This window comes from Mustela nivalis (assembly GCF_964662115.1).
Source record: "Mustela nivalis genome assembly, chromosome: 10".
Classification (NCBI taxonomy): domain Eukaryota; kingdom Metazoa; phylum Chordata; class Mammalia; order Carnivora; family Mustelidae; genus Mustela; species Mustela nivalis.
This window is the reverse complement of record NC_139029.1, coordinates 77,641,790-77,668,473: the sequence shown is the minus strand read 5'-3', so window position 1 is coordinate 77,668,473 and position 26,684 is coordinate 77,641,790. Positions and strand designations below refer to the sequence as shown.

Below are 26,684 nucleotides of genomic sequence, written 5' to 3'. Positions count from 1 at the left end.
TATATCTCATTTGTTTACCAAATTTTGATTAATGTGTGATTAATTTAAAGAGCCAATTTTAGCAAAATGATTTAAAAGAATTATAAAAAAAAATCCCAGGATTCGAAGTTACATTATGAGTTACTTAGGCCAACCTTTACATTTGATAAGCCCTTTTCACCTCAGACAATAGCTCATGAGAGCTAAGATTGATATGTACCTGCCAGTGTATTAAGATCTTTGCCTACATTAGCTCATTTCATTTTCACACAGTCCCATTAAGTAAATACAACTGTTTTTAGCTCCATCTTATTGGTAAAGAAACCAAAGTTTAGAAAACCTGTCTTTTCAAAACATGGTCCTTGGGCCTGACACATTATCCTTACATTGGGAGACTATGAGGAATGCAGAATCTTGGGTTTCAACTCAGACTTTTGGAATCAGAATCGGCATTTTGAACAAGGATCCCCCACATGATTCATTTGCACATTAGCTTTTTATGAAGGATTTGCTTAGAGAAGTTACAAATAACTTGATCAAGGTCACCCAGCATGTAAATTGTAAAGCTAGGGTAGAACTTGATTGAATGACTTCAGAACCTGTGCTCTTAAATACCGTGCTGTCTTGCCAAATGATTATTTAGCCTGTGTGTGACAACTCCAAAATTAATATAAGTTTTATATTGAGCTAAAAGGAAATCTGTTTCTTGTGGACCTTTCAAGTTATACCATATTTCTATAATCCCTTTTCTACAAAATAACACTTTAACTGTTTAAAGACAATTATTACCTTCCTTTCCTGAATGTTTTTTTCAGATTACACACCCCCAAATCTGATTTTTTTTTTCATGTAACATGGTTTTAAGCTCTCTTACAAGGTATAATCTTGCCTACATACCTCTTGAAAATGATGCTGTTTGGTGATCCAGTAATTATGATTTCCTTTAATTTGATGTGATAGAAATAAGGGGTTACTTATTTTGTATGTAGCGTATATATATTTATTGATGCCCACTGTGTAGATAAATGTAAGACAGATACCTGCTTTCAAGCAGATTAACATATACTTAGGAAGAGAGAATGAACACATCTGAAAAATTGGAGAGTAATACCTATCAGTGTATGAAATAGACTTTGAGGTTGAGGTTGCTTAAACTTGGACAAATCCCCAAACTTATGAAAATCTGTACAGTGTGTAATGTATAGAGACAGCTAATAGAGATGCTCTGTGTATATATTTGTGAATAAAAGTTCATATTAGCTAAAGTTCTTTTGAACCAATTTAATTAAGTTTGGTTGTTCTGTCTAGTATTTATTCACATGCAGATCCAAACAGATACCAAATCCAACATTTCATTTCTTGAATATAGATATTCTTTTCTAGGTAAGAACAATGACTTTCTCAGATTTCTTTAAGTTTTTCTTTTTATATAAGATTTTTAAAATTTATTTATTTATCTGGGAGAGAGCAAAAGCAGGGGGAGCAGCAGGCAGAGGAGAGGGACAAGCAGACTCCCTACTGAGCAGGGAACCCGATGCGGGAGTCAGCTCTAGGACCCTAAGGTCATAACCTGAGCCAAAGGCAGACATTTAACTGACTGAGCCATCCAGGTGCCCTTCTTTATGTATTCTTCTCCATCAAAAGCAGAACTTAGGGGTTTTGGTGACTTATTTTCAACATCTCAAATTGTTTTTAAAAAATTTTTATTTTCACTCTAGGACATATCACATATGTGATTGTTGAAAAAGCAAAATTATTTGAGGTACAAAGATTCTAGACACTCAGGTTCTCTCACTATTTTCTGGAAGATAACACATATCACATTTATGTCCTAGGAAAACTGTAAGTTATATCATGGACATTGAGGATTACTTCTGAATATCTTAAATTGTCTTGAATTATGAAATATTGAAGGGTCAGGGATAATGATTTTAATTATATTACTGAGAGAAAGAAGAAATGACCAGGCCAGTCACTAAAGACCTAACCAAATCAATGGGCTTTGAAAAATGGGAAGAATTAGAGCAAGAGTTTTGTTTTGTTTTAGAGTACATTCAAAAATAAGTTTATCTTTAAAATAATATAGGATAGAGAATTATACTGAGCCAAATTTATTTTAGATTATTGCTATTTTAAATGAAAGAAACTTTCCCCATTATTTGAAATTCAAATTCTCTCTGAACAGCTATCATAAATATTTGTACTAATCCAAGAGCCATTGGAGGAACTAAAATTTTGCTGTAGGTGATGAAAGCTGGGGATAGATCTAGTTTGAAGTCCTGTGTGCTAGAGGGAACAGTTCCAGAAAACAAACAGAATTACAGTATGATATTGGCTAATCACACTTTCTATTACTATACATTTGGTCATTTCCCCTTTAGGAGGCACTAAGGTCACTGTACTAACTAGAGGACTAGAAGAAAAGTCTAAGTTCCTGACTCAGGTTGCAGATTGGGGCACCAAAAAATCTAGAGGCAGGATGATTTTTGAGGTACCTGTGAGCCACCCCAGGTAAGATCCCCAGCAAGTCCTGCAGGATCTACCCTATGGGGATTCACTCTTTACTGTTTCTGTTAGGTAACTGAGAAGGCTGAATAATTTAGGGAAAACAGATTTTAAGATTGGACTACCTGTATATATAACTCCTTTAAGTCTTTATTTTTAATAAGTACCCAGAAACATTCAGCAGATGAATTGATTATGCCAGTATATTCATCTGGCTTTTTAAATTATTGGTGTTTTTAACTAGATTTATAAAGCTTATTAAAAAGTACAAAAAATGTACAGGTACCTTTAGGATCAAGAGATTAAGTTCAGTTTACCATTAACTGGAGAATTTTCTCATCATAGCCAGTTGCAGAACTTAAACTTTACCATCTGCCATTTGAATTTCCTTTGTTCCTTGAGAGTTATAACACATATAAGCTATTCTTTTATGTGCACTTTTCAAATACTACTTATGCTGAGTCTTATTTATCCTTTGGGAATGCCTGTCTACCTTGGAAAGGTCTCAGAGGTTAATCAGAAGTTCAGCAGATTATCTGGTGTAACAAGAGAAATGAAGAGGAAACATGGCAGTCTTTGAAATAATATTAAGCCGATTGAGATTTAGCATTTATTCACATTGCTCACCTGGAAGCCAGAGTGGCATTTTATAACATAAATTCTGTGATAGCTCTTAACACCCTTTAAAACCCTCCAGTGGCTTCCCATTGTACTTAAATTCAGACTCCTTACTTCTGTTTAAATGCCTCCTCTTTCTGGTATCATCTCCAACCGAAACTTTACTCTTTGGACAAGGGTTCTGCCATATTGACCTTTCAAGTGTTTCTTGAGCATGGCAAGCTCTTTCTCACTCACTTTTGCTCTGGGGTCTCCGTGCTACCTCTTCCTTTTTTCTGGATTAGGCTTCTCCCTGAAACTTTCCATTCGCTCTTTATTACATCAGTCTCAGTTCAGGTGTGACCTACTCAGAGAGGCTTGACTAACCTGCCATATCAGAAGTGTCACTCTGCAAATGCATCCCAGCACATATTCCATAATTTGACAGTCTTATATAGTATTTATAGAAGTTTTCAATACCAGAAATTATCTTATCTACAGAATCTATTCACCCTCTCTTTTACTTCACCTTCAGGAGAACATAAATTTTGTGGGGACTGGGATCTCATCTGTTTATTTGCCATAATATACTCAAAGACTGGGTTTCTGAGAACACTAAATTAGTTCATTCGTGTACAACTCTCTGAATGGATTTGGCACGTTTGCAGGCACTTGCTGGCTGTTAAAAATTGCTACTATTAACTATGAGTAGTAGGAATAGTAGTATATGTAGGCATTTGTAGAAACTCAGTGGGATAACATATTTTGGATAGATTCAAGATAATGCCTAATTATTAAAGCTGAGTTCCTTAGGATACATTATAATTGGAAAGCATTTTTTAATAGGATTGAAAAAGTAAAAGTCAAAATAATTATACTCTGATTGAAACCTTTTCCCTTATGTTTCTCACTTAAGAGTTTAGACTGTTGCAGTCAGACCATCAGCATATGGAGCTGGGGATCCTCAAAACACATCTGTCTCCTAATATTATGAACCAGTAGGACAAGAGAATGTATTTTTGAACTTTTCAGTTTACAGTCAGTTTTGCTGGCAACGATTGCTCCTAGATAGTGAATTACAACGTTTGTTTGTTTGTTTGTTTGTTTGTTTTTCTAGATCTAGACCTAATCTAGACCTTGCACAAAGCCAGGCAACCTAGTATGATTGTGGGGATATTCAGTGTTCTGTGCTTCACTGTATGGCCTTTTTTCTTTCAAAATCAATCTGTCTTTATATAGTGTTCTGTATAGTGGAAGTTATTTTGCCTTTTGTCTCTGTCTGTGACCATAGGTGACAGTTAACCTCTTCCAGATGCAACACCTTCAGGCAGCCTCCCTTGCAAACAATTTACAGTCTCTCTGTGATAGTGCCAAACTCTATGACCCAGGTCAAGAGTACAGTGAGTTCGTCAAGGCCACAAATGCAACTGAAGAAGAAAAAGTTGATGGGTAAGAATTAATGTGTAGATGAAATTATCTCAAAAGATAAAACCTTTATTGCTAAGTTCCTATCTGATAGTAGGTGGTGTCTTTTCTAACATTGGCAGAATTGACTTTAAAACTTTCTGAACTCATTTTATATTCAGATGTGACTCACTTAAGAGTAAAGCTTTTCATTTTGACACAGAGCTCAGTTCTTTGAGATTTAGAAATCCTTTGAGAATGGCAAATCATATTCATATCTATTTTGAATGTCTACATATTTAACAACCTACATTTTCTATAGACGTTATACTAGAAAAGTTTAACCATGACATGAATTATCGACCATACTTTTGCTACTCTTTTCCATGTTTTGGCTGTAATAAGTTCAAATGATTAATAAATTTTGTTCACATCTCTAAGAAGTTGAACCATATAAGATTTATTTTTAATATTTAATTACTCTGTTCATTAAAGTGGCAGATTTTTCTGAAAATAGAATAAAATAGTCTGGGTATTAGTCATTCTTCTAAATGATGAGTTTTATTTGGGTTTTTCTTAGGAATATAAATAAACCATTAACAAATAGTCCCCACACTTCTGGATACAGACCTACCGACTCGTTAGAGGATGTAGTGCGCCTTCCTGACAGTTCTAGTAAGATTGAAGAGGACAGATGCTCCAATAGTGCTGATGTAACAGGTAGAATTTCACATTAAAGAGAGCTCTGATTTATGGAAGATCAAGTTGTTTAAATGAGATTATTAAATGAGTTGCAACTCTGGAATTTAAAAATCAGGCCTTGAATTAAAACTTCATGAGGCCTTATTCACAGTTTTAAGCACTGTGCCTGTCTTAAAGTTGACTATTTGATCACTGTACAGAAATTTGACTTGTCTCATTTTATGTAATGTCAGTATTTCACCTCATGAAATCTGTCTGTAGCCAAGTTTGACTTTAAATATTCTTTTCTTAAAGGTCCTTCTTTTATAAGGTCATGGACATTTGGGATGTTTAGTGACTCTGAGAGCACTGGAGGAAGCAGTGAATCTAGATCTCTGGATTCTGAATCTATAAGTCCAGGTACATAGCATTTAAGTCTAGCAGAGAAAATTCAATGACATATTCCTTTTGGGGGATATATTTTAACCACCTGATTTTTTTTAATCAACTGTCTCCTAGAGAGGAGTATATACATATACACATGCAGTTTAAAGAAAATTAAGACAAACCCTCATATATTTACCACCCAGCCTATAAGAAATAAAACATGATCAGTATATTAGTAGGGCCCTGTGGACACCTCCTTGAAAACCTTACCCTCCTGTGCCCCAGAACAGACCATCTTCCTGGATTTTTTCAGTCATTCTCTAGCTATTTTAAATGTTTTACTACCTGTATCTACTTGAGCTTTGCCCTCTTTGGAATGTTATACAGATGGAATTATATATATACCATTTTTTGTGTGACTTCTCATGTTTTTTTTAGATCCATGTTGATGTGAATAGCTGTCCTTATATATCTTTATTTTATACTTATAATCTATATAGTATTCCATTCTGTGAACATAACTATACATTTTAGATTTTTTTATAGCTAATTGCTTTGGTGAACAATACAGTTAACACCAATTTTGTGCCTGTAATTACTTACTCAGTTTTTATTTTTTTTTTTTTAAAGATTTATTTATTTATTTATTTGACAGAGAGAGATCACAAGTAGGCAGAGAGGCAGGCAGAGAGAGAGGAGGAAGCAGGCTCCCTGCCGAGCAGAGAGCCCGATGTGGGACTCGATCCCAGGACCCTGAGATCATGACCTGAGCTGAAGGCAGCGGCTTAACCCACTGAGCCACCCAGGCGCCCCACTTACTCAGTTTTTAAAAAGTACCTTTTTTTTTTTTTTAATTTTTTTTTTAATTTTTTTTTTTTATAAAGATTTTTATTTATTTATTTGACAGAGAGAGATCACAAGTAGGCAGAGAGGCAGGCAGAGAGAGAGAGAGGAGAGAGAGAGGAGGAAGCAGGCTCCCTGCAGAGCAGAGAGCCCGATGCGGGACTCGATCCCAGGACCCTGAGATCATGACCTGAGCCGAAGGCAGCGGCTTAACCCACTGAGCCACCCAGGCGCCCTAAAAAGTACCTTTAAAAGGCACTTTGATAAGGAGAGTCCAATGCTCCTTAGAGAGGCAGGATAGATGTGTTGACTTCTCCTTAGTGGCTTCAAAGAGGATGACTTGCCATAGGTAATATAGCTAGCAGGGAAAGAAGGTAACATTTGGACCCATGAGATTCTTCCTTAGACATTCTTTCTCCTCCACTCTTCTACCAAAGATTGCTCCAATCCTGTTCTTACCAGCCCTTCTTCTAGGACCCTTGGCACTGTGGAATATATGTTATAAGATATAACCTTTCAATCCAAGGCACTTTTTAAATAGTGTTCTATATATTACAGAAATTTTATTTATATAAATAAGTCTCTTGAAATTTAAAGTAAGAAATAACTTCCATGCAGCATGTGGGGTTTGTAGGCTTACTCTGTGTCTTCCTTGAAAACTAGTTGTGTGCAAGCGACACCCTGAAGTTGTGAGCCTGAATAATACTTCACTGAGTGTTTGTAATTGACTCTGTAAAAACATGATGGTTGTAGCTATCCCCAGAAATTAAGACCCATTCTAGAGCAAGCCCTAAATTATTTGGAATCCCATAAGACTACATGTGATAAAGACAAAAATTTGAAAACTAATTACATGGTAAATGGTGAAGACCTGGGGAGGCCTGACCTGGGAATGGGAAGTGGGGAACACCACAGCCGTCCTCACATCCTGGAATGGGAAAGGATTCAAGGACAGCGCTCATCTCCTTCAGGAAGAACGGGGACCAGAGGCTGGGGTTCATGGGCAGACAGGTTGCTGCTCAAAAATACAAGGAGGCCATCTCACAGTTAGAATAGTTCTAAGTAGAACGTGGCACCCCATAATTTCTCAGTCACTGAGAGCACAATTCAGAGAAAAAACTAAGTGACTGCCAGCCTCTTAAGCATATTTTGAAGAGGAATTTTTTGGAGGGAAGATGTTGGTTGAAATCATCTGTAAAACCTTTTCTAACTCTCAACCCTAAGCTCATGATGGCCTTGAGGTAAGTGAGATCTTCCACTTGGATAGCTTGAGTCCTGGCTGTATGCTCTGCACGGAGCAGAGGAACCTCAGGCCCTAGTCAGACGGCTTTGAGACACACGCAGAGTCCTTTGCTGCCACAGCTTGTGTCCTGTGCGCTCAGCTCCCTCCTAGGGATTTTCATTACTGCTTCCCGCGCTCCCATCCTCCTCTCAACTTGAAACATTACCATTGTGTTGCTGTATTCATTAGATTTTTGTGTATTACTTTTGTAATTTGTAATTACAAAATTTGTAATTCGATTCAACAAGCATTTAATGACAGTGTACCATTGTGCTAGGCACTCTGTTAGATAGTGGAAGGTAAGACATGAATAGAAAAGAATCTCTGTCCTTGTAGAGCATATAATCTCTTAACTATCACAAGTTGGCCATAAGGTCTCATTGGAATGTATGATTCCTCAATTTTAATTTTATTTGGAAAAGTCAGGTTTGGTTGAATTCTCTTTTGTTCCTAATAATAAAAATTAGAATTCCCTATATCTAAAGTCTGAGAATGGAAACAGCTTTTTGCATTGTAGCCCACAAAATAGTATGACTTGTGTTGTTCAAAAAATATTGTCATTACCCATTTCTTAAATTCTACTGTGAACAGTCAGGTGATTGTAGTCACAATTTCCTTTTAGGAGACTTTCATCGAAAACTGCCACGAACTCCATCCAGCGGAACCATGTCTTCTGCAGATGATCTAGATGAAAGAGAACCACCTTCCCCCTCAGAAGCTGGTATTGCTCTCACCTGAATCAAGTTCACACTAAACCCTTTGAGCCAGCAACACTGCATGATATTAGGAAAATAGTATAATTTAAAGAATTACTTTGCTGTGTATTAAAAGACATTTTATTGACTTAAATCTATCCCCAAAATTATGTACAAATATGGGTTGATAATGCACTAGTGAAATGTTAAAAATAAGAATAAAAGAATAAGTAACAAAACTACTAGATCTAAAATGTATTAGCAGGGTGCAAAAATAGGCTAGTTAGTTTGATCTTTTATAAACCCCATAGAGTGACTTAACTGTTAAAAGTGTTGCAATGCATGAGAAACTCTGAAAAAGTCTCTTTAAAAGAAATAGTGCACGAGAAGTTAGGCAGGAAAATTAAATAAGTATGTTCTTGAGGACAAGGAAAATTATGGATGTTAACAGATATGAGAGAAATCAGTTACCTTAAGGACCTGAATTAGACTCATATAAATTAGTTTTGTACATTGAGAACTCCTTATACCTGTTTGGGCATCATTTACTAGAATAATATGGAACATCTGACCTCAGGTAGGATACTACTGGAAAACTAGCTAGTATTTCTTTAATTTTATGATGAATTCTGAGTAAGAGTAACTTTATCTTTAATGCAAATAACAGTGACACTTACTGGTCTCATACAACTAGTTTTCTTTGAAGCTTTCATAGGGACATTTTCTAAGAATGTAATACCACCTCTGTAACAGCCTTCCAGGTGCTATAAAGGGTATATTAATAACAGTGTAGATTCGCTGATGTTGAAAACATTATGCCATCCTATTTTAGAAGTATCTTAGTGGTTTTTTTTGGTGATTTTTTACTTACAGCTCAAACATGTACTTTGTAAGAGATCTATAAATTAGATGCCTATTTTGCTGTTGCAGACTCAAAATAATAGCTTCCTGTGACATATGTTACAAAGTCTAAAGATTTTTCAGAATTTAGCATCATGTGTTATAATTGTTATGTCATCTTACAATTCTTATACCAATTTATTTCTGTTGCAAGGACCCAATTCCCTTGGAACATTTAAGAAAACATTGATGTCAAAGGCAGCTCTCACTCACAAGTTTCGAAAATTGAGGTCCCCCACAAAATGTAGGGATTGTGAAGGCATTGTAGTATTCCAAGGTGTTGAATGTGAAGAGGTAAGATCTTTCTGGAATTCCATTAGCTCTTTCATGCTTTTTGCCTTATACTTTTCTGTTACTAATTTTAATGATTAGGCTCTCTTACATGAATATTTTTAATAAATTGAACCACAGTGTAGTTTTGTAATTCATTTAGCGATTAAGTATAGTTCAGACACCACAAGTAATACCTTTTAAAATAATTTTTGTTGAGTTACCATTCTACCTATAGTTTGCTCAGTTGTTCATAGTTTTGAGGTAAATGAACCATTTTTTAACTGTCATTTTCTTGTAGTGTCTCCTTGTTTGTCACCGTAAGTGTTTGGAAAACTTAGTCATTATTTGTGGTCATCAGAAACTTCCAGGGAAAATACACTTATTTGGAGCAGAATTCATACAAGTTGCAAAAAAGGAACCAGATGGCATCCCTTTTGTACTCAAAATATGTGCCTCAGAGATTGAAAATAGAGCCTTGTGTTTACAGGTACGTTGTAACTTTTAAAATTAAGTTTAAAAATATAAATGCCCATGTGATTTGTTCTAATGATGAGCCTTTAAAGGAAAACAGTGCTCTCAATTTTTAACAAGTAAAAGTCTCTTTAAAAAAATTTATTCAGAATAAATAAAATAATAAATAAATAAAATCTGAATTTATTCTGATTTATTTAGAAAATGTTGCCTCATTTGGCCCTAGTTTTTTCCTGAATTATTAATAAAAATTGAAGTAGACACATCAGATGTATGGAGATGTCTGCATTTAGTCATTTCTTCTAAAGGAGAATTTTGCCAAATTTTTCCATTTTCTTCTCAAGGGAATTTATCGTGTATGTGGAAACAAAATAAAAACTGAAAAACTGTGTCAAGCCTTGGAAAACGGAATGCACTTCGTAGACATTTCAGAATTTAGTTCACACGACATCTGTGACGTCTTGAAATTATACCTTCGACAGGTAAAGTTTTTACCCTTGAAACATACCATTAAAGAAAAAAGAACAGAAATATGATCGGTATTTTACTGATAACATTTGCTACACAGATATTTTCATTGACATAGACCATATCCATGTGACTCTAATTATTGTTAAAAATCAAAGAGTATATAAAATACATGTATGGTTTAAAGACCAATAATAATAAAAACACTCATTTCCCATCACGTAGCTTTAGGAAGTAGAACATTACCTTACTGAAGGCTCCTGCATGCCCTTCTCCAGTAGTAGCCCTCAACGCCACCCCAGTGGTCTTTTCTAATCATGTTAATACCTCCTTTTCTTAATAGTTTTAATACCTGTTGCATGCTCCTAAACAGTGTCTCATGAAGTTTTAGGTAACTGAGAGGAAAGCATAAATCTAGCTGTGTATTATTCACACTGTTAATGAAGGATTCAGTAGGTTCTACAGTGTCTGAATCATGGTCCAGCTTTACCTTCATTGACATCCTCAGATAGCCATTGTGGGAGGTCAGCGGGCAAGATCATGAAGGCATCTTGGGAACCTACAGTTCAACAGATTTGGGGCATCATGCAGGGCTTTTGTATAAGCTGCGTACTGGAGATTCAGCAGGAATATGGTTGGGAGTGGGCTGCTCTGTATTTTCTCTTTCTGTGCTCACTATTGTATCTGAGATTTACAGGAGTAGATCCAAAAGAGAAAACACACATACACGCTCTTCTGTGGGCTGAAACAGTAATCGGCCTTAGTGGCTTCAGGCAGCAGCTCCTCATTGAGGGGTTGCAGGAGCATCAGTGCATTGCCATGATGAGCCAAGTATGGAAAAGAGCTGGGGTCAAGTTCCTTGAGTAAAAATGAAGATACAGAGAGCAGAGCAATGATGGTTCTCATGTCCATCTCTGGAGTTCTGTTCTGCATTTGGATCCTTTCTAATATTGTGAATAGCCGTCATCCTGGGATCTCCCTTCTCCGCCCCCTTCTCTCATCTGAGGGAATGCCTGTCTTCTGTGTCATGTCTTCCTGTTTGTGGTTTATGCTCTTGTTTTGGTTATGCCATACTTGATTGAGCAAGGTGGAATAAAAGTAAATTTAGTTATTTGAAAATGTCTTTATTCTGCCTCTTGAACAAGATGGGAAAGTGGATAGTGTGGTAGGTTATTGTATTCTAGACTGGAAATTATTTTTCTTCAGAATTTTGAAGGCATTTTTTTATTGTTTTCTTAGAAGTGTGAAATCTTTCTCATTTCTGATTCTTTGTATAAAGCCTATTGTTTGTTCTCTGAAAGCTTGTAGAATCTTCTTTATCTCCCCATTGTGTTAAAGTTTCAAAGTGTATGCCTTGATGTGGATGTATACTCATCTGTCACTTCAGGTACTCCTCAGGCTCTGTTCTCCTTGGCCTTTTGTTCTTAGGACTTTTACTTTGTTGTCATTTCCTCCTATTTTCTGTTTTTTATTTCTGGAAATGTGCTTACTGGACAGCTTGTACTTGTTCTCTAGTTCCTTCATCTTTTCTCTATTATTTCTTTTTTTGTTTTCTTTTAACACTTTTTTTTTTAAGATTTTATTTATTTATTTGACAGAGAGAAATCACAAGTAGTCGAAGAGGCAGGCAGAGAGAGGGAGGGGGGAAGCAGGCTCCCCGCTAAGCAGAGAGCCTGACGCGGGACTCCATCCCAGGACCCTGAGATCATGACCTGAGCCGAAGGCAGCGGCCTAACCCACTGAGCCACCCAGGCGCCCCTTCTTTTAACACTTTTTAAGAGATTTCCTTGGTTGGTCTTGTTTTGTTCGTTTGGTTTGGTTGGTTTGTTTGTTTGTTTTTTGACAGAGACAAACACAGTGAGAGAGGAAACAGAAGCAGGGGGAGTGGGAGAGGGAGAAGCAGGATTCCTATGGAGCAGGGAGCCCCATGCAGGGCTTGATCCCAGGACCCTGGGATCATGACCTGAGCCAAAGGCAGAGGTCATGACTGACTTAATGACCACTGAACCACACAGGCACCCCAGGTTTTGTTTTGTTTTGTTTTTAAGTAGGCTTCATGCCCAGCATGGGACCCAGTGTGAGGCTCAGACCCACAGCCCCCAGATCAAGACCTGAGCTGAAACCAACAGTCAGAGGGCTTAACTGACTGAGCCATCCAGGTGCCCTAAGATTTCTTCAGTTTTATCTTATACACCTACTATAATCTATTTCATTTCTGAGATATTTTAATTTCTAAGAAATTGGTTCTCTGTTCCTTATACAGCATCCTTTTTAATGAATGTAGTATCTTATCTATATGAGATATTCATAGCTTTTTTTCTACAAAGAATTCTTTGCTTAGCCTCTAGTGCTTTTCAATAGGAATATAATGTGAGCCTTATATATAATACTAAATTTTCTAGGAGCCACATAAAAAGAAATGGTGAAGTTAATTTTAATATGTAACATACTGAAATATCATCTGAATGCTTCATCAGTATTTTTCAATTTTTAGTGAAATTTTTTTTGTTTTTCTTTGAAATGAAGGGTTATTGAGTCTTTGAAATCTGGTGTGTATTTTGCATTTAGAGCATATGTCAATTTGGAATAGCGACATTTCCAGTGTTCATTAGCCTTAGGTGGCTAGTGATTACCATACTACCAACACAGTTCTAGATCTTCAGCTTGTTTTGTTTCTGCTTATTTTTATTTCAGTCTTTCATGATTATCTGCTTAAAATGAAAGAATTGGAATTGAAGTCTCTTTGGAAGGTTTTGAATACGTACAGGCTTTAAACATTTTAAGCTCTAGTGTGATCTAGGAGGGCTATTTGGGAAACACCGGTTGTCTGTATCTCTAGGTCTCTACTCTTAGGCTTGGCTGATACCCCAGAGAAAGGTCTTTCCCTGCTGTAGGTGTGGTGCCAGAACTCTGGGAGCCACCTTGGGTAAGAAAGCTCCAGAATCTCTGCTGTAGCAGGCAGACAGTCACTAAATCCCTATTTTTAGATAGTTGTACAGCTGTTGTTTGTGCTTAACATTGGCCATCCAGAGGCCCTCTCTTTTACACTGTCCAAAGATGAAATCCCCACACTGCTGGGGAAAATGCTGTTTAGAAACATGGAGTGGAGACAAGGATCTGGAGATCTAATACTTCTTAAATAGCCTACTCTCCTCCAGGATCAGAGTACCTCATGCTAATAGTCTGTGGGTCTCCTATAAATTGTATTGGTTCTCATTTTGGAATTTTAGCTTTCTCAGGACTGCTAAGCCATTACTTCTTTATCTGCTCTTCAGTGGTTAAATGTTGCTTTTATCTCCTTTCCTATTCTCCTAGTCTTTGTGGACTTAACTATTTCAGTGGGGTTGCCAGAGGGAAAGAAACTAGGTACAAATGTTGGGTCAGCCATGTTAGCCCAAGAAACTTGATTTCTTTCACATTTTGCAGAATTCTCAGCTGAGAGATGGAGACAAAGTACCTCTGAATGACTGTTAACCTCACAATGAGTCATTTTGTCTCTTTTGGCCAGTCAGGGAGGGGAAATAAATGGGGTCTAATACTAATCCATCTCAAGAATGCTATGGGACCAACATTTTATTGTGGGGAGCCATGCTCAATTTTTATAGTATTAGAGAGTAGCCTTCATTTTACTCATATTTGGGAAATCTAAAGCCTCAAGAGGTTGAGTGAGCTCCTTCAGATCCTAGAATAATAGAGGTAGAAATTAATCTCAAGGCTTCCCCTCTCTGGGACCAGCAGGAGAAACTGGAGAAATGGGTGCCTACCTCACCACAGGTAGTATAGGACACCTGCTAGCCAGATATGGGCTATTTCCATTGCTGAGCGGTGGAAATACTGAAATCGCTTGTGCCAGTAGAGGGATCAAGGTGGCATGTCCCTTCATAGTTTGAGAGAGAAACATTTTCTTTAACCTATTTATGGCAATTCAGCTTGTATTTGAAAATTAGGTAAGTAAAACATTGGCAATGTCTTTCTTCTAAGCCATACTATCTTATGCTAATCTTCAGTCTGGTCAAAGTAAAACAAAAGGACCCAATAGTATTTTGTTCTCTGTCTGCCCTATGCCAATAAAATTCAGAATATAAGCTTTTTCTAATTAATATGACTGGCTTGTTTTAATAAAACAGTTGAAGATCATGCTAACTTTGGGGCAATGATTAATGTACTTGGTATAGGATATATAGCAAAGTTTTAAAATCCCTCATGCAGCTTTTGATTTTAGAATGTTTTACTGATTTTCAGTTAACTCACTTTTAATACAGATATAATTTTTGGTGGTGATGTCAGATTCACTTAATAGATAACATCACTGACAAACATAGATCTATTTCTAAAAGTAGATTGATTTTAAGTCCCTTCTAATCTGAAGGGACATATTAAATCCATCAGAAGCTATTCAGTAAATTATTAAAAGGGGAAAAGTGGACAGAATGATATTCCTAATGTGATTTTATTTCTTTAGCTCCCAGAACCATTCATTTTATTCCGATTGTACAAGGAATTTATAGACCTTGCAAAAGAGATCCAACATGTAAATGAAGAACAAGAGTCAAAAAAGGATAACCCTGAGGACAAAAAATGGCCGAGTACATGTATAGAAATAAACAGAATTCTTATAAAAAGCAAAGACCTTCTAAGACAACTGCCAGTGTCAAATTTTAACAGTCTTCATTATCTCATAGTTCATCTTAAGCGGTAAGAATTTTATATAAGGCGAGCGTTCATTAGTGGGTAGACAATTGATCAGGTTTTTGTTTGGCTTTTTTGGTTTTGTTTAAATTGTGGTAAAATACACATAACATAAATTAACCATCTTAACCACTTTTATTATTTTTTAAAGATTTATTTAAGTACATGGGTAAGGGGAAAGAGGAGAGAGAATTCCAAGCAGACACCGTGTTGAGCATGGAGCCTGATGTGGGGTTCAGTCCCATGACCCTGAAATCACGACCTGAGCTAAAACCAAGAGTTGCTTAACCAACTACGCCACCCATGACCCCCATCTTAACCACTTTTAAGTGTACAGTTCAGTAGTATTAAGTACATTTATATTGTTGTGATGTTTTTAAATGAATGTTGTGATGTTTTAAAATGAATGTTTTACTTCTCATATGTGTTAGGAAAAGGGAGGCATTGAATAGATATTCTTAGAGCTAACACCTTCGCCTCAGATGCCTTCTGTGTCCTGCGCTCTGGCTAAGGAAATAAGGATGCAGATATTAGGTCTCTGTCACCTATTGTGCTGTTCCTCTTGACAGCAGATCTGCAGACCAGCGCAGCACAGACCATTCCTGTTCTAACAGGGCTGGCACAGTGTGCAGAGAACAGTGAGGGGATTGAGGGGCCGGAATCAGAGAAGCTAGTCCTGAGCCAGACTGGAAGAACTGGGTGGTGGTTTGGTGACAAAGACTGTGCAAAACAGCATTCTGGGTAGAGGGTAACAGACACAGGCACACAAGATAATGTTGCTCTTGAGAAGCATAGGTAGTTTGGCGAGGGGGACGTAGCAAGCAGTAGCTTGAAGTGAACTAGGCCAAGGCTCGATAAAGAAAGTCCTACATACCTGCCAGACGAGTTGACTCTTCCTTCTGTACCCACTAAAGAATCCGGAGCCAGGAATGTAACGTGTTTAGATTTGTTAGATCTTTCTGGGAGTAGTATGGAGAATGGGATGGTGGGGGTCCTTAACTGCTATTCAGAACTTCTTGGGTAGTTACAGAAATAAAAGGTATAGAGAGCTTGAAATAAGGCCAGAGCGTTGGTAGTGGCAATTGAGCAGAAAGATATTTAGGAGACAGAATCAGCTTGGCTTGAAGACCAGCTGTGGCCAATGAGAGAGCAACCTACGATGACGGTTAAGTTTCCAGCACAAGGGCCCTGGGAGGATGTGCTTTATACTGCAGCTCTTCGTTTTTGATTTTGCTTTTCTACTGGTCAAACTTTAGTAGTTCCTCTACTTGCTTGAATGTTATCCTAATACTCTGAAACCCAATTCAGTGTGTTGTCAGTAACTAATCAGATAAATATATCCTTTTTTAGACTTCTGCTCCCCGTTTTTCCTCCACCCTTCCCAGTCCATAGTAAACTACCAGCAAGGAAATCTAATAGGCAAATCTCATACAGCTTCATGTGTTCTACTTCACAGAGTCGTAGATCATGCAGAAGAAAACAAAATGAACTCCAAAAACTTGGGGGTGATATTCGGACCTAGTCTTATTAGGCCAAGGCCCACAACTGCTCCTGTCACCATCTCCTCTCTCGCCGAATACTCAAACCAAGCCCGGTTGGTGGAATTCCTCATCACTTACTCACAGAAGATCTTCGATGGATCCCTGCAGCCACAAGAGGTGGTCGTGTATAGTACAGGTGGTGGTGTACCTCATGTTGATCAAGGTTGCCTTCCAAAGCCTCTTTTATCACCAGAAGAAAGAGACCCAGAACATTCTATGAAGACACTGTTTTTCTCTTCAAAGGAGGTGAGTTTTGACCTTTATGGAATTGTGGTAGAACTCTATAATGTTTATTAGTTATTAATAAGATTAAAGTTAAAAATTTTTGAGATGTGTTTTACTTCTTAAAATTCAAGAATTCTCTTCTATCAACAGGATATGCACACTGTGGATAGTGAGACCAAAATTTTTGAGCCAGCTACATCATTTGAGGAATCAGAACGGAAGCAAAATGCATTAGAAAAATGTGATACGTGTCTCATTGGTGAGTGGCCATGTAAAATTCATGTTTGCTAACTTCAAGCTGTGCCGACAGACCTTGTCTAACAGCTACAGTGAGTGAAATTGAGAGAAATCAGGGAAAGAAGCTTCATTAGTAAATGAAAAAGTTGCTGTTTACTATACCTTACATTTTTTTTTAAGATTTTATTTATTTATTTGACAGATAGAGATCACAAGTAGGCAGAGAGGCAGGCAGAGAGAGAGCACGAAGCAGGCTCCCCACTGACCAGGGAGCACAATGTGGGGCTCGATCCCAGGACCCTGGATCATGACCTGAGCCAAAGGCAGAGGCTTTAACCCACTGAGCCACCCAGGCACCCCATTATACCTTACATTTAAATGAATGTCATTCTTTACAATAATCGTTCTTATAAAAAGACATCTTGGGGCTCAAAAATTTCATTTTTGCCATCAGTTAAAGTCAAGGAAGAAATGTGTTGAGCCATATGAAAGTCAAGGCAGAAATGTATTGAGCTGTATGAATTATCATAAAATCTGTTACTATGAATCATTGTATTGACCTAACTGCTCATAATAAGTCAACTAGACTCCTCAAAATTAAAACATTTAGACTCCTAAAACTCCTAAAATTTTTTCAAATGCTTTTACTTGTCACCTTTCACACATTAAGCACAAATACATATATTTTATTCACCGTATGATCATTTTAGTTGTAGTGATTAGTAGCTGTCATGCTGGCAAAAAGACTTCCGTTTGCTACTATAATCCTGTATGTCTTTAGAACTAAATTCCAGTTATTTTTAAAATATAGAGATACATGTTAAATTTGATGTGTGATTCTATGTCAGTGATCGTAGCCTGACAGGATCCAAAAAGTAAAGGATCTGACTTTCACTTAAGCATCCTCCTGCTTTGTGCTAAGCACTGTGCTTATTGTTTGATTCCATTTATCTGATTTGATCTTCATAACAGTTTTGTGCTAAAAGGTCAGTAGTATCAGCCCCATTTGATTCATCACCAAATACTCTGAGAGAGGCTAAATAATGTCAGAGGTCATGCCACTAGTAAATTGTTCAGTTAGTATTTGAACTTAAATATGTCCTTACTTTACTAACATGATCGATTATTTATTATCATGACCAATTAGGAAGAGTAATTATAATAAATGTCATTTTTTGAGAGCCTATCATATATTAGATCAATTATGAGCACTTTTCATGAATCCCTCATCATCATGAGGGTCACACATCATCATAGATAAAATCATGATCTTTTCATGCAGATACTTAGGGCCAGTGACATTGCCTTGCCCAGCACCAAAGCAGTAGAGCTGAGCTCAGCCCGCCAGTTGGGCTCGAGAGTCTGCACTCTGACCCATTACGCTCTTAAGTCTATCCCTGGGAACTTTAAGAATTGTACTTTGACTCAGGTCATGATCCCCGGTTCCTGGGCTCAAGTTCTGATCAGTCTCCACAGGGGGTCTGCTTCTCCCTCTTCCTCTCCTCCCACTTGCCCTCTCAATCTTTCTCTCTCAAATAATAAAGAAAATATTTTTAAAAAATGCTTTAAAAAAAAGTGTACTTTGGTTCTTTGGTTGGTGACTGTGGCCCTACCACCAGCAGTCAGTTCCTTTAGAGTGGTCCATAGAAGGACCTGGGAAGGTCCCTGGAAGGCAAAGCAAGAGCACGGTGCCCTGGAAGCCCAGAGGAGAGAGGTCACTAGTGTCAGGTAAGGAAGGTCAGATAACATGAAGACTGACAGCTGATTCTGATGGCCTCCGGCCTGCAAACCTCTGCCTCAGAGATGTGGGAAAAGGACCTGGCCACAGGGAAAGGGGTCACATGCTGTGCTCTCGGGGCAGCTGAAGTTCAAAGCCAGAATGGTGCTCAGACACAGACTTGTTGGATGTTTTCCAGCAGGAAAGGGCAGCATGAGCAGAGGGCTGGCATTTCCCACAACGAGGAATTTTTTAGGGGATACGCTACAAAAAGGGACCAGGTTGGAAGGAGCTGAGGGTTCTAGTTTGAAAAAGCATGGCCCGTGGGTCCAGACTTGAAGGAAAGAGAAGAAAGGAAGCCAGGGAGGAAACAACCAATGAGGAGAATGGTGTTTTTTACTTAAAACTGAACTCTTCAACCTGAATTGGACAGGATGAATGTTAGAGCGCACTGATGAGTTGATCAGATAAGGACGCATATGAAGCATTTAATGGGCTATATTCTCACTGTGGGTTGGATGTAACTGGAAATAGCAGATTGAGTGAGTTGGCAAAAGCCTTTGGATTCAGGGCACACCTGCATTTGCTTGGTGTGTAAATTGGTGTAGCTTTTCTGAGGTCGATTAATACCAATACCTACTGAAACTGTGACACTCCGTTCATCTCACAAATATTTGCATGGAGCACATTAAGAGAAAAAACTTACTTCAGCAGTTGTTGTTTTTTGTTTGTTTTATTTTACTAACCTGCAGTGGCTTTTGTAGCTGTTTATTATATTGATTTAAATAATTGTAAAATTCTAACATTTTTATTTCAAGTACACCTTTAATATGAGTATTTAACTTCTCTGCATAGATAGCTGAGAGTGGTTAACAAGAGTCTTATATGTTTTTCCAATTTATTCTGTAAGACTCTTGTTAACCACATGTCATAAAGTTTGATTTTTAAATAAATCTTTTCCTTTTTTAGACAACAAAGTGGGTCTGCTTGTAAACCAAGAGCTTGAGTCAGCATCACAAAAGATGGAAGATGTCTGTAAAACTTCCAAGCCACTTACTTTGAAATCAGAAAGGGAAACAAACAGTGTTGAAAGGCATGCTCCACGGACCAAAGTTAGACCTGCAAGTTTGCCTGTAGATAGACTACTACTTCTTGCAAGCCCTCCTAATGAGAGAACTGTCAGAAATATGGGAAATGTAAATTCAGACAAGTTTTGCAAGAAGGATATTCCTACTATTGTCTGTTCCAAATTGGACGGTTTTGACCAGCAAACTCTACAAAAAACTCGGGAGAGAAAGTATGAACAAAATGGCCTCAGTGCAAAGACTGCAGCGGGAATGGGAACTGTGAGCGTCAGGATCGGTGGGGACCAGCCAGACAGCGCCCCCTGGCCCAGTAAGCCATACACAGAACCAGTCAGGTCAGTGAGACAGGTGTCAGAGAGACGGTCCTCTGACTCCTGCCCTCCTGCGGCTGTCAGAGCGCCCCGAACGCTGCAGCCCCAACACTGGACCACGTTTTACAAACCACGTGCTCCCACCAGCAGCCTGCGAGGGGATGAGGAGAGGCTCGCAACCCCCTCCCCAGCACTGCCTCCCAGCACAGTCCCCACCCCCCAGGGACCCCTGCTAAAAACAGTCCCAGCCTCCGACAAGGCACCTGCTGCCTCCACGCAGTCCACCAGCAAGCCTGGAGAGAACTCTGAGGAGCGGGACTTGCCCGAAGTGCCTCCCGCGTGTCAGAGACCGAGACTAAAACGAATGCAACAGTTTGAAGACCTGGAAGACGAAATCCCACAGTTTGTGTAGGGTTGTCAGAATCCAGCTTTTCTTTGTTGTTGTTTTATTTTGTGGTATTGTGTTTGTTTTGTGAAAGAAACTTCTGACAGGGCCCCTTCTTTACAGTATTGCCACATCATGGGTTTTGCTTTTTGTCCTTGTATCGTGTTATACTGCGTTGGTCATATTGAATGGTAGACTGTTTTGATAGGGCCCCCATCTGCGCCTCACTGGAATTCTCTGTATTTTTAAAGTTGTGAATAAATAGATGGACTCATGTTTTTTAAAGTTTAGTTGATTTTTCCCATAAAATGGTCCATTTAAATGCATCCCTAATATATGATATAGTTCTCAACTAATAGGTGCAATTGGGGAAAATCTGCTTTATTTTTTGAAGTGAAACTACGTTGCTTATTTATAAAAGGACTATTTCCGAATGCAAGTGCCTGAAAGATCTTTGTCTGGTATGATTGTTTTGTTCACATGATTTTATAGTGTGCATCTTTGACCTCTCATATGATATGTATGTAACCTTTTATTTTTCAATTGGCAATTCACCTATTAATATTTACACAATGGCCAAAAGGCTTGCAAATTCTGTATTTAATTTCATTTTGATTAATGGCCAGATTTTCCATGTGGTAGTCAGTTGAACTGTACAAAGAAAGCACACTTAAACTTGTTTCTAAATTACATAGTTCAGTTTTGTCTTATTCGGATTTAGATGGTTTTAACACATTTTATATCTTTTCACCTCTCGCCTTGTTCTACATAAACTTGTTTTTCAACAGTTCTGAACGTTTTGGTATTTTATATATTGGTCCAAAAATGTTTTAAAATTCAGTGCATTTCCTCTTCATGTTGTCTGGGATTTTTTTTTTTTAAACCACTACTTTGGTATAAAATGTTTTTACTTTTAAGTAATTTTATGTACTTTTTCTACCTGAATTTTTAACCATTGACAATGTATGTTTCATCCAAATCATGCAGAGATTTTATTTAAGTTGATTCTAAGTATAATTTGGCAAGCCTCATTGTTTGGAATTTGAGAAAAAGTATAGATTGGATGGATATATTTCATTTATAAAATTCCTAGTTTTTAGAACTAGTGCAGTTCTGTGATTTTCTGGGTTACATCATTTTGCCTAAAACAGGATATAAAAGGGACAAAAAAATTAAAACAGCCTTTTTTTCTATTTGTGAATTCTATTTGTAGCAAATGCTTTTATATGAATATGTTATTCTTGATAAAAATACATATTTTATATATATATTATATATATACATATATGTGCATATATATGTATATATATTAACCTGTTAAATTATTTCAGGTTCTCGTGGCTTCTCTGAAATTGTTGCCTCTTAGGGTGTGAGACTAGATTTAGTCACCATTGGCTTAGTGGTCAATACTTGAACTCATATATCCCTTGACTATAACATGGAATGCATTTTGTGAGAAGTCGCTGTATAGCTCTATATGACATTATGAACTAACGAGAAATGAGTAACTCCTTTGTACTAGAGTCTTGTTTTTAGTCCTTATTGTGCAAGATATAAAAGAATTGTATTGCTACAAAAACCTAAAAAGAAAATAAGAGCCAGCATTTATTGAACCTTCTCTTTGTGCCATGAACTTTGCTAAATTCCTACATAAGTTATTTCATTTCGAGTTCACAGCAGCCTATACTACATAGGTAAGTATTTTATTTTACAGTATATTTCTGTATTACAGATAAGGAAACAAAGGCCTGGTTATAATGTGGTTTGGCTCTGCAGGTGTTAACAGTTGGATTCAAGTCTCAAACACAGGGCTGTCTCAATTCTTGATATTTAGTACTCTTAATGACTGTGTTATTACTAAGTAATATCAGGTAATATTTAACAATAGAAAATACACCTTTAAAATTTTTTTTATTGTGGCAAAATATGTATAACATAAAATTTACCATTTTAACCAGTGTACAGTAGCATTAAGTACCTTCACATTGTTCTACAACCGTGACCACTATCCCATCTCTAGAACTTTCTTATCATCCCACACTGAAACTTTGAAAATGTACTTTTAAACTTCTTCAGTTTTCTTTTAGCGTATTGAGATGACCGAGTCAAAGAATCTGAGGTATAATCAGCTGGCTCTGTGTTAAGCCTCACAAATGAGAATTCCACTTGGGCCTTTCTGTCTTTAGGGCTCTCTGACGTCTCATCCAGCATAATCCATCAGTCTATAGGTATTTCTAGTTTCCTGGGACATTGAGCAAGGACCTCCTGAGCAGCTGCTGCTGTTTCTAGAGGACACAGAGTGTACATTGCCCTGTTCTACTTAGTAATGCAGTGGCAGTTCTTCACAGGAAGTTGTTTTTTGACACATGGAAAGAATATGAGTGAAGGGAAAGGGCAGTAGTGGGGAGCCTTTTGGAGAGCTGCAAGACCACCAGAAAGGTTTGTGGAAAGCATCTTGTTAAAGTTTGCAAGAAATCATTTGTGAAGGGTTGATCATGACTTTCTTTGATAGACTTGTTTTACATCCTGAGAACTTAACATCCACGAATATTTAAAATCACTTCTAGTGCACTTCAGGCAATGTATTTCTTTTGATACAGAGATGAAGAAGAGATGATGCCTGTGAAGGACTTGTCCAGAGATTTCAGAAACCAGTGAAGTCATACCTCCCTTCTTTGGGTGATCTAATTTAAAGATGGTACTATAGCTACATTATTCCCAGCTAAGCTCATATTACTTACTGTATTTGTATATATAAAAATCTCTTTAAATGACAGCCATGTATATTTTCATGGCACACCATCGTCAATTAGTTCTCTGGAATTTTCTTTACTAGAAGCAGGAAATTGTTTTGATGTGCTGATATGATTATATATGTAGACAATTCAGTAATATCTGGAGTTTAGCAAAGTTGCTACATTCACAATTATGCAAAAGTCAGTTGTCTTCCTGTATATCATCAACTAATAAGAAATGAAAGTTTTTAGAAAGATCTCAACATAAATTTGAAAGACCTGAGAATAAATCTAACAAAATATATACAAGATCTTCATGGAGACACTTTTAGACTATATCAAGAAGCATTTAAGGAGATTTTGGAAAAAATGGAGTCCTCTATGATATGCGTGGATGGGAAGCCTCAATATTGTAAAGATGTTCATTTACCTTCCATTTATTTATCAATTCAGTGTAGTCTCATCCAATATTGAACCAGTTTTGAACTATTTGAATTTGAAAATTCCATACATGATTTCCTCATTACCCCTAAATACTTGAATGATGTCTCCCTAAAACAAGGACCATTCCTTCATAGCCACAGTAGGACAATCAAAATCAGGAGATGAACAGTGATGTGGATCATCTAATTGCAGACAGCATTCAAATTTGCTGATTGCCCCAATACTGTTCTTCTCTGCCCCAGCATCCCTTCCTATGCAAGATCAGATGGTGCATTTAGTTGTCCTGTCTCTTCTGTCCTTTGATCTGGAGCAGTTTTCCCAGTCTTTTCTTTCATTACCTTGATTATCTGAAAAGTATAGGCCAGGTACTTTGTAGTATGTCCCTCAGTTAGGGTTTATCTAATGATTAGAAAAAATGATTAGGGTTCCTCGTGATTAGATTCAGTATATATCTTTTTGTTAGAAATGTCCTATTCTCACTGTATCATACCTGGAGGGGTACACAATGTCACATTGTCCCATTCTTGGTGATGTTAACTTTGATCACTTGGTTAGGACAGTATCTATCAGTTTTCTCTCTTTTAAAATTAGTAAAAAGAGTTTGGTGAGGACAGTCTTTGAGCCTATGTAAATGTCCTGTGTCTCATCAAATTGTCACCAGTTAATTTAAGTCTATTAACACCTGTTACCTGAATCAGTATCACTATTCTGGTTGCCGAATGGTGAGTTCATCATTGCTAATGCTTTAATTGATATTCTGTGAGGAAGGACAGTCCCTTCTCCATCCACTGTCTACTCATTTGTATCAGTGTGGACTCAGGGATTCCTACTTTATTCAGTAAGTTCCAGTATATGATTGTTACGTACTTTGCTATGGAACTTTTCCCACATTTGGTCTATGGAAGTCTATCCAAGCTTGCTTCTAAGTTCTTTTTTTTTTTTTTAATTTTTTAATTTTTTATAAACATATATTTTTATCCCCAGGGGTACAGGTCTGTGAATCACAGGTTTACACACTTCACAGCACTCACCAAAGCACATACCCTCCCCAATGTCCATAACCCCACCCCCCTTCTCACAACCCCCCTCGCCCCAGCAACCCTCAGTTTGTTTTGTGAGATTAAGAGTCACTTATGGTTTGTCTCCCTCCCAATCCCATCTTGTTTCATTTATTCTTCTCCTACACACTTAAGCCCCCATGTTGCATCACCACTTCCTCATATCAGGGAGATCATATGATAGTTGTCTTTCTCTGCTTGACTTATTTCACTAAGCATGATACGCTCTAGTTCCATCCATGCTTCTAAGTTCTTTTGATTTTTTTTAGCTCTTCCTTATTTTTTAAAGCAGATGAAGGTATCCCAAGCTTATCTTGTGCTTTTTGCAAGAAATCTTGGTTCCTTTAAATGGAAAATAGTATAGGGGTATCTGGATGACTCAGGTTAAGTATCTGCTTTCGGCTCAGGTGATGGTCCTGGAGTCCTGGGATCAAGCCCCACGTAATGTTCCTTGCTCAGGGGGGAGCCTGCTTCTCCCTCTGCCCCCTGCCCCTTGCTTGTGCTTTCTCTCCCTATCTCTCTCAAATAAATACAGACTTTAAAACGAATGAATAATGAATGAATGAGTGAATGAATGAATAAATGTAAAATAGTATATGAAAACAACACCTGAGAGATGCTCATTGCTACTGGAAAGTTCATTATTGACATGAACAATAAAAGCCTTATTAGTGGACAGATCAAAAAAGTACATGCCTGGGGCACCTGGGTGACCCAGACGGTTAAGTGTCTGCCTTAGGCTCAGGTCATGATCCCACGGTCCTGGGATTGAGCTCCATGTCAGGCTCCCTGCTCGATAGAGTCTTCTCTCCCCTCCTTCTCTGCCCTTCCCCCTTGTTTGTTCTCTCCCCCCAAACCCAGATAAAAGTTTTAGGGGAAAAAAAAAGTGTGTACACACAGAGATGTATAGCTTTATAAATTTTTTTGAAGATTTTTATTTATTTGGCAGAGAGAGATCACAAGTAGGCAGAGAGAGGGGGAAGCAGGCTCCTTGCTGAGCAGAGAGCCCGAAGCAGGTCTCTATTCCAGGACCCTGAGATCATGACCTGAGCGGAAGGCAGAGGCTTAATCCACTGAGCCACCCAGGTGCCCCGCTATATAAGTTTCTATATATACATATAAACGCTGAGTTCACATTGGCATCCTCAATTCCAATTCAGTACTTCAGGATTTAATCCAGTGTTTTCCCTTTCCATATTTATAACTCCTCTCTCTCTCTCTCTCTCTCTCTCTTTCTCTCTCTCTCTCTCTCTCTGAGAAATCTGGCTCCCCTAATCCTAAATATATTATTTGCTTACTTTTTCTATTCGTTCCAACCTCCTGACTATGCCAGCAGCTGCATTGGCCCACCTAGCTCCAAATATGTCAAATAAGTAAGTCACCCCTGCACTATCCGGACCACACTACTCCCTCATATGCTGACTGAAACCCTAGCTTTCAACTAAAACCAGGACCAAGCCAGCTAAAAACTTTGACCCCTGTGATGTCAACCCTGACCCCACCATTCGACCCTAGGCCCTCGTCATCAGATGAATCCCCCACCCCAACCAGAGAGGAGAGAAAGAACAAATTCATGATATTTTGATAATGAGCAACCATTAAATAGTCATTAAATTCACTAGGAAATTTTGCAAATGAATGGTTAAACATATTTATCAAAAGTGATGGATATATTTATGAAATGTATAGGAAGTTTTAAATTAATAATACCCCTTTTTGTCTCAGCTGTAATACTTGTAATTTTTAAATATTAATACTTTGTGTAATAAAAG

General features: G+C 37.7%; 1 protein-coding gene across 5 annotated transcripts in view; it reads left to right on the top strand.

Annotated features, from left to right (window-relative positions):
• ARHGAP29 (Rho GTPase activating protein 29) overlaps positions 1-22,293 on the top strand; it is a 73,130-nt gene extending 50,837 nt beyond the window's left edge. For all 5 annotated transcript variants that reach the window (XM_082688734.1, XM_082688732.1, XM_082688735.1 and 2 more), the window contains 11 exons: positions 4,373-4,530; positions 5,066-5,205; positions 5,482-5,586; positions 8,301-8,399; positions 9,428-9,567; positions 9,845-10,033; positions 10,362-10,499; positions 14,948-15,180; positions 16,631-16,961; positions 17,091-17,199; positions 19,864-22,293. In XM_082688734.1, the coding sequence (XP_082544860.1) occupies positions 4,373-4,530; positions 5,066-5,205; positions 5,482-5,586; positions 8,301-8,399; positions 9,428-9,567; positions 9,845-10,033; positions 10,362-10,499; positions 14,948-15,180; positions 16,631-16,961; positions 17,091-17,199; positions 19,864-20,702 (2,481 nt within the window). In that variant the 3' untranslated portion in view covers positions 20,703-22,293. The remainder of the gene's footprint in view (positions 1-4,372; positions 4,531-5,065; positions 5,206-5,481; positions 5,587-8,300; positions 8,400-9,427; positions 9,568-9,844; positions 10,034-10,361; positions 10,500-14,947; positions 15,181-16,630; positions 16,962-17,090; positions 17,200-19,863) is intronic.
• Positions 22,294-26,684: the final 4,391 nt, after the last annotated feature.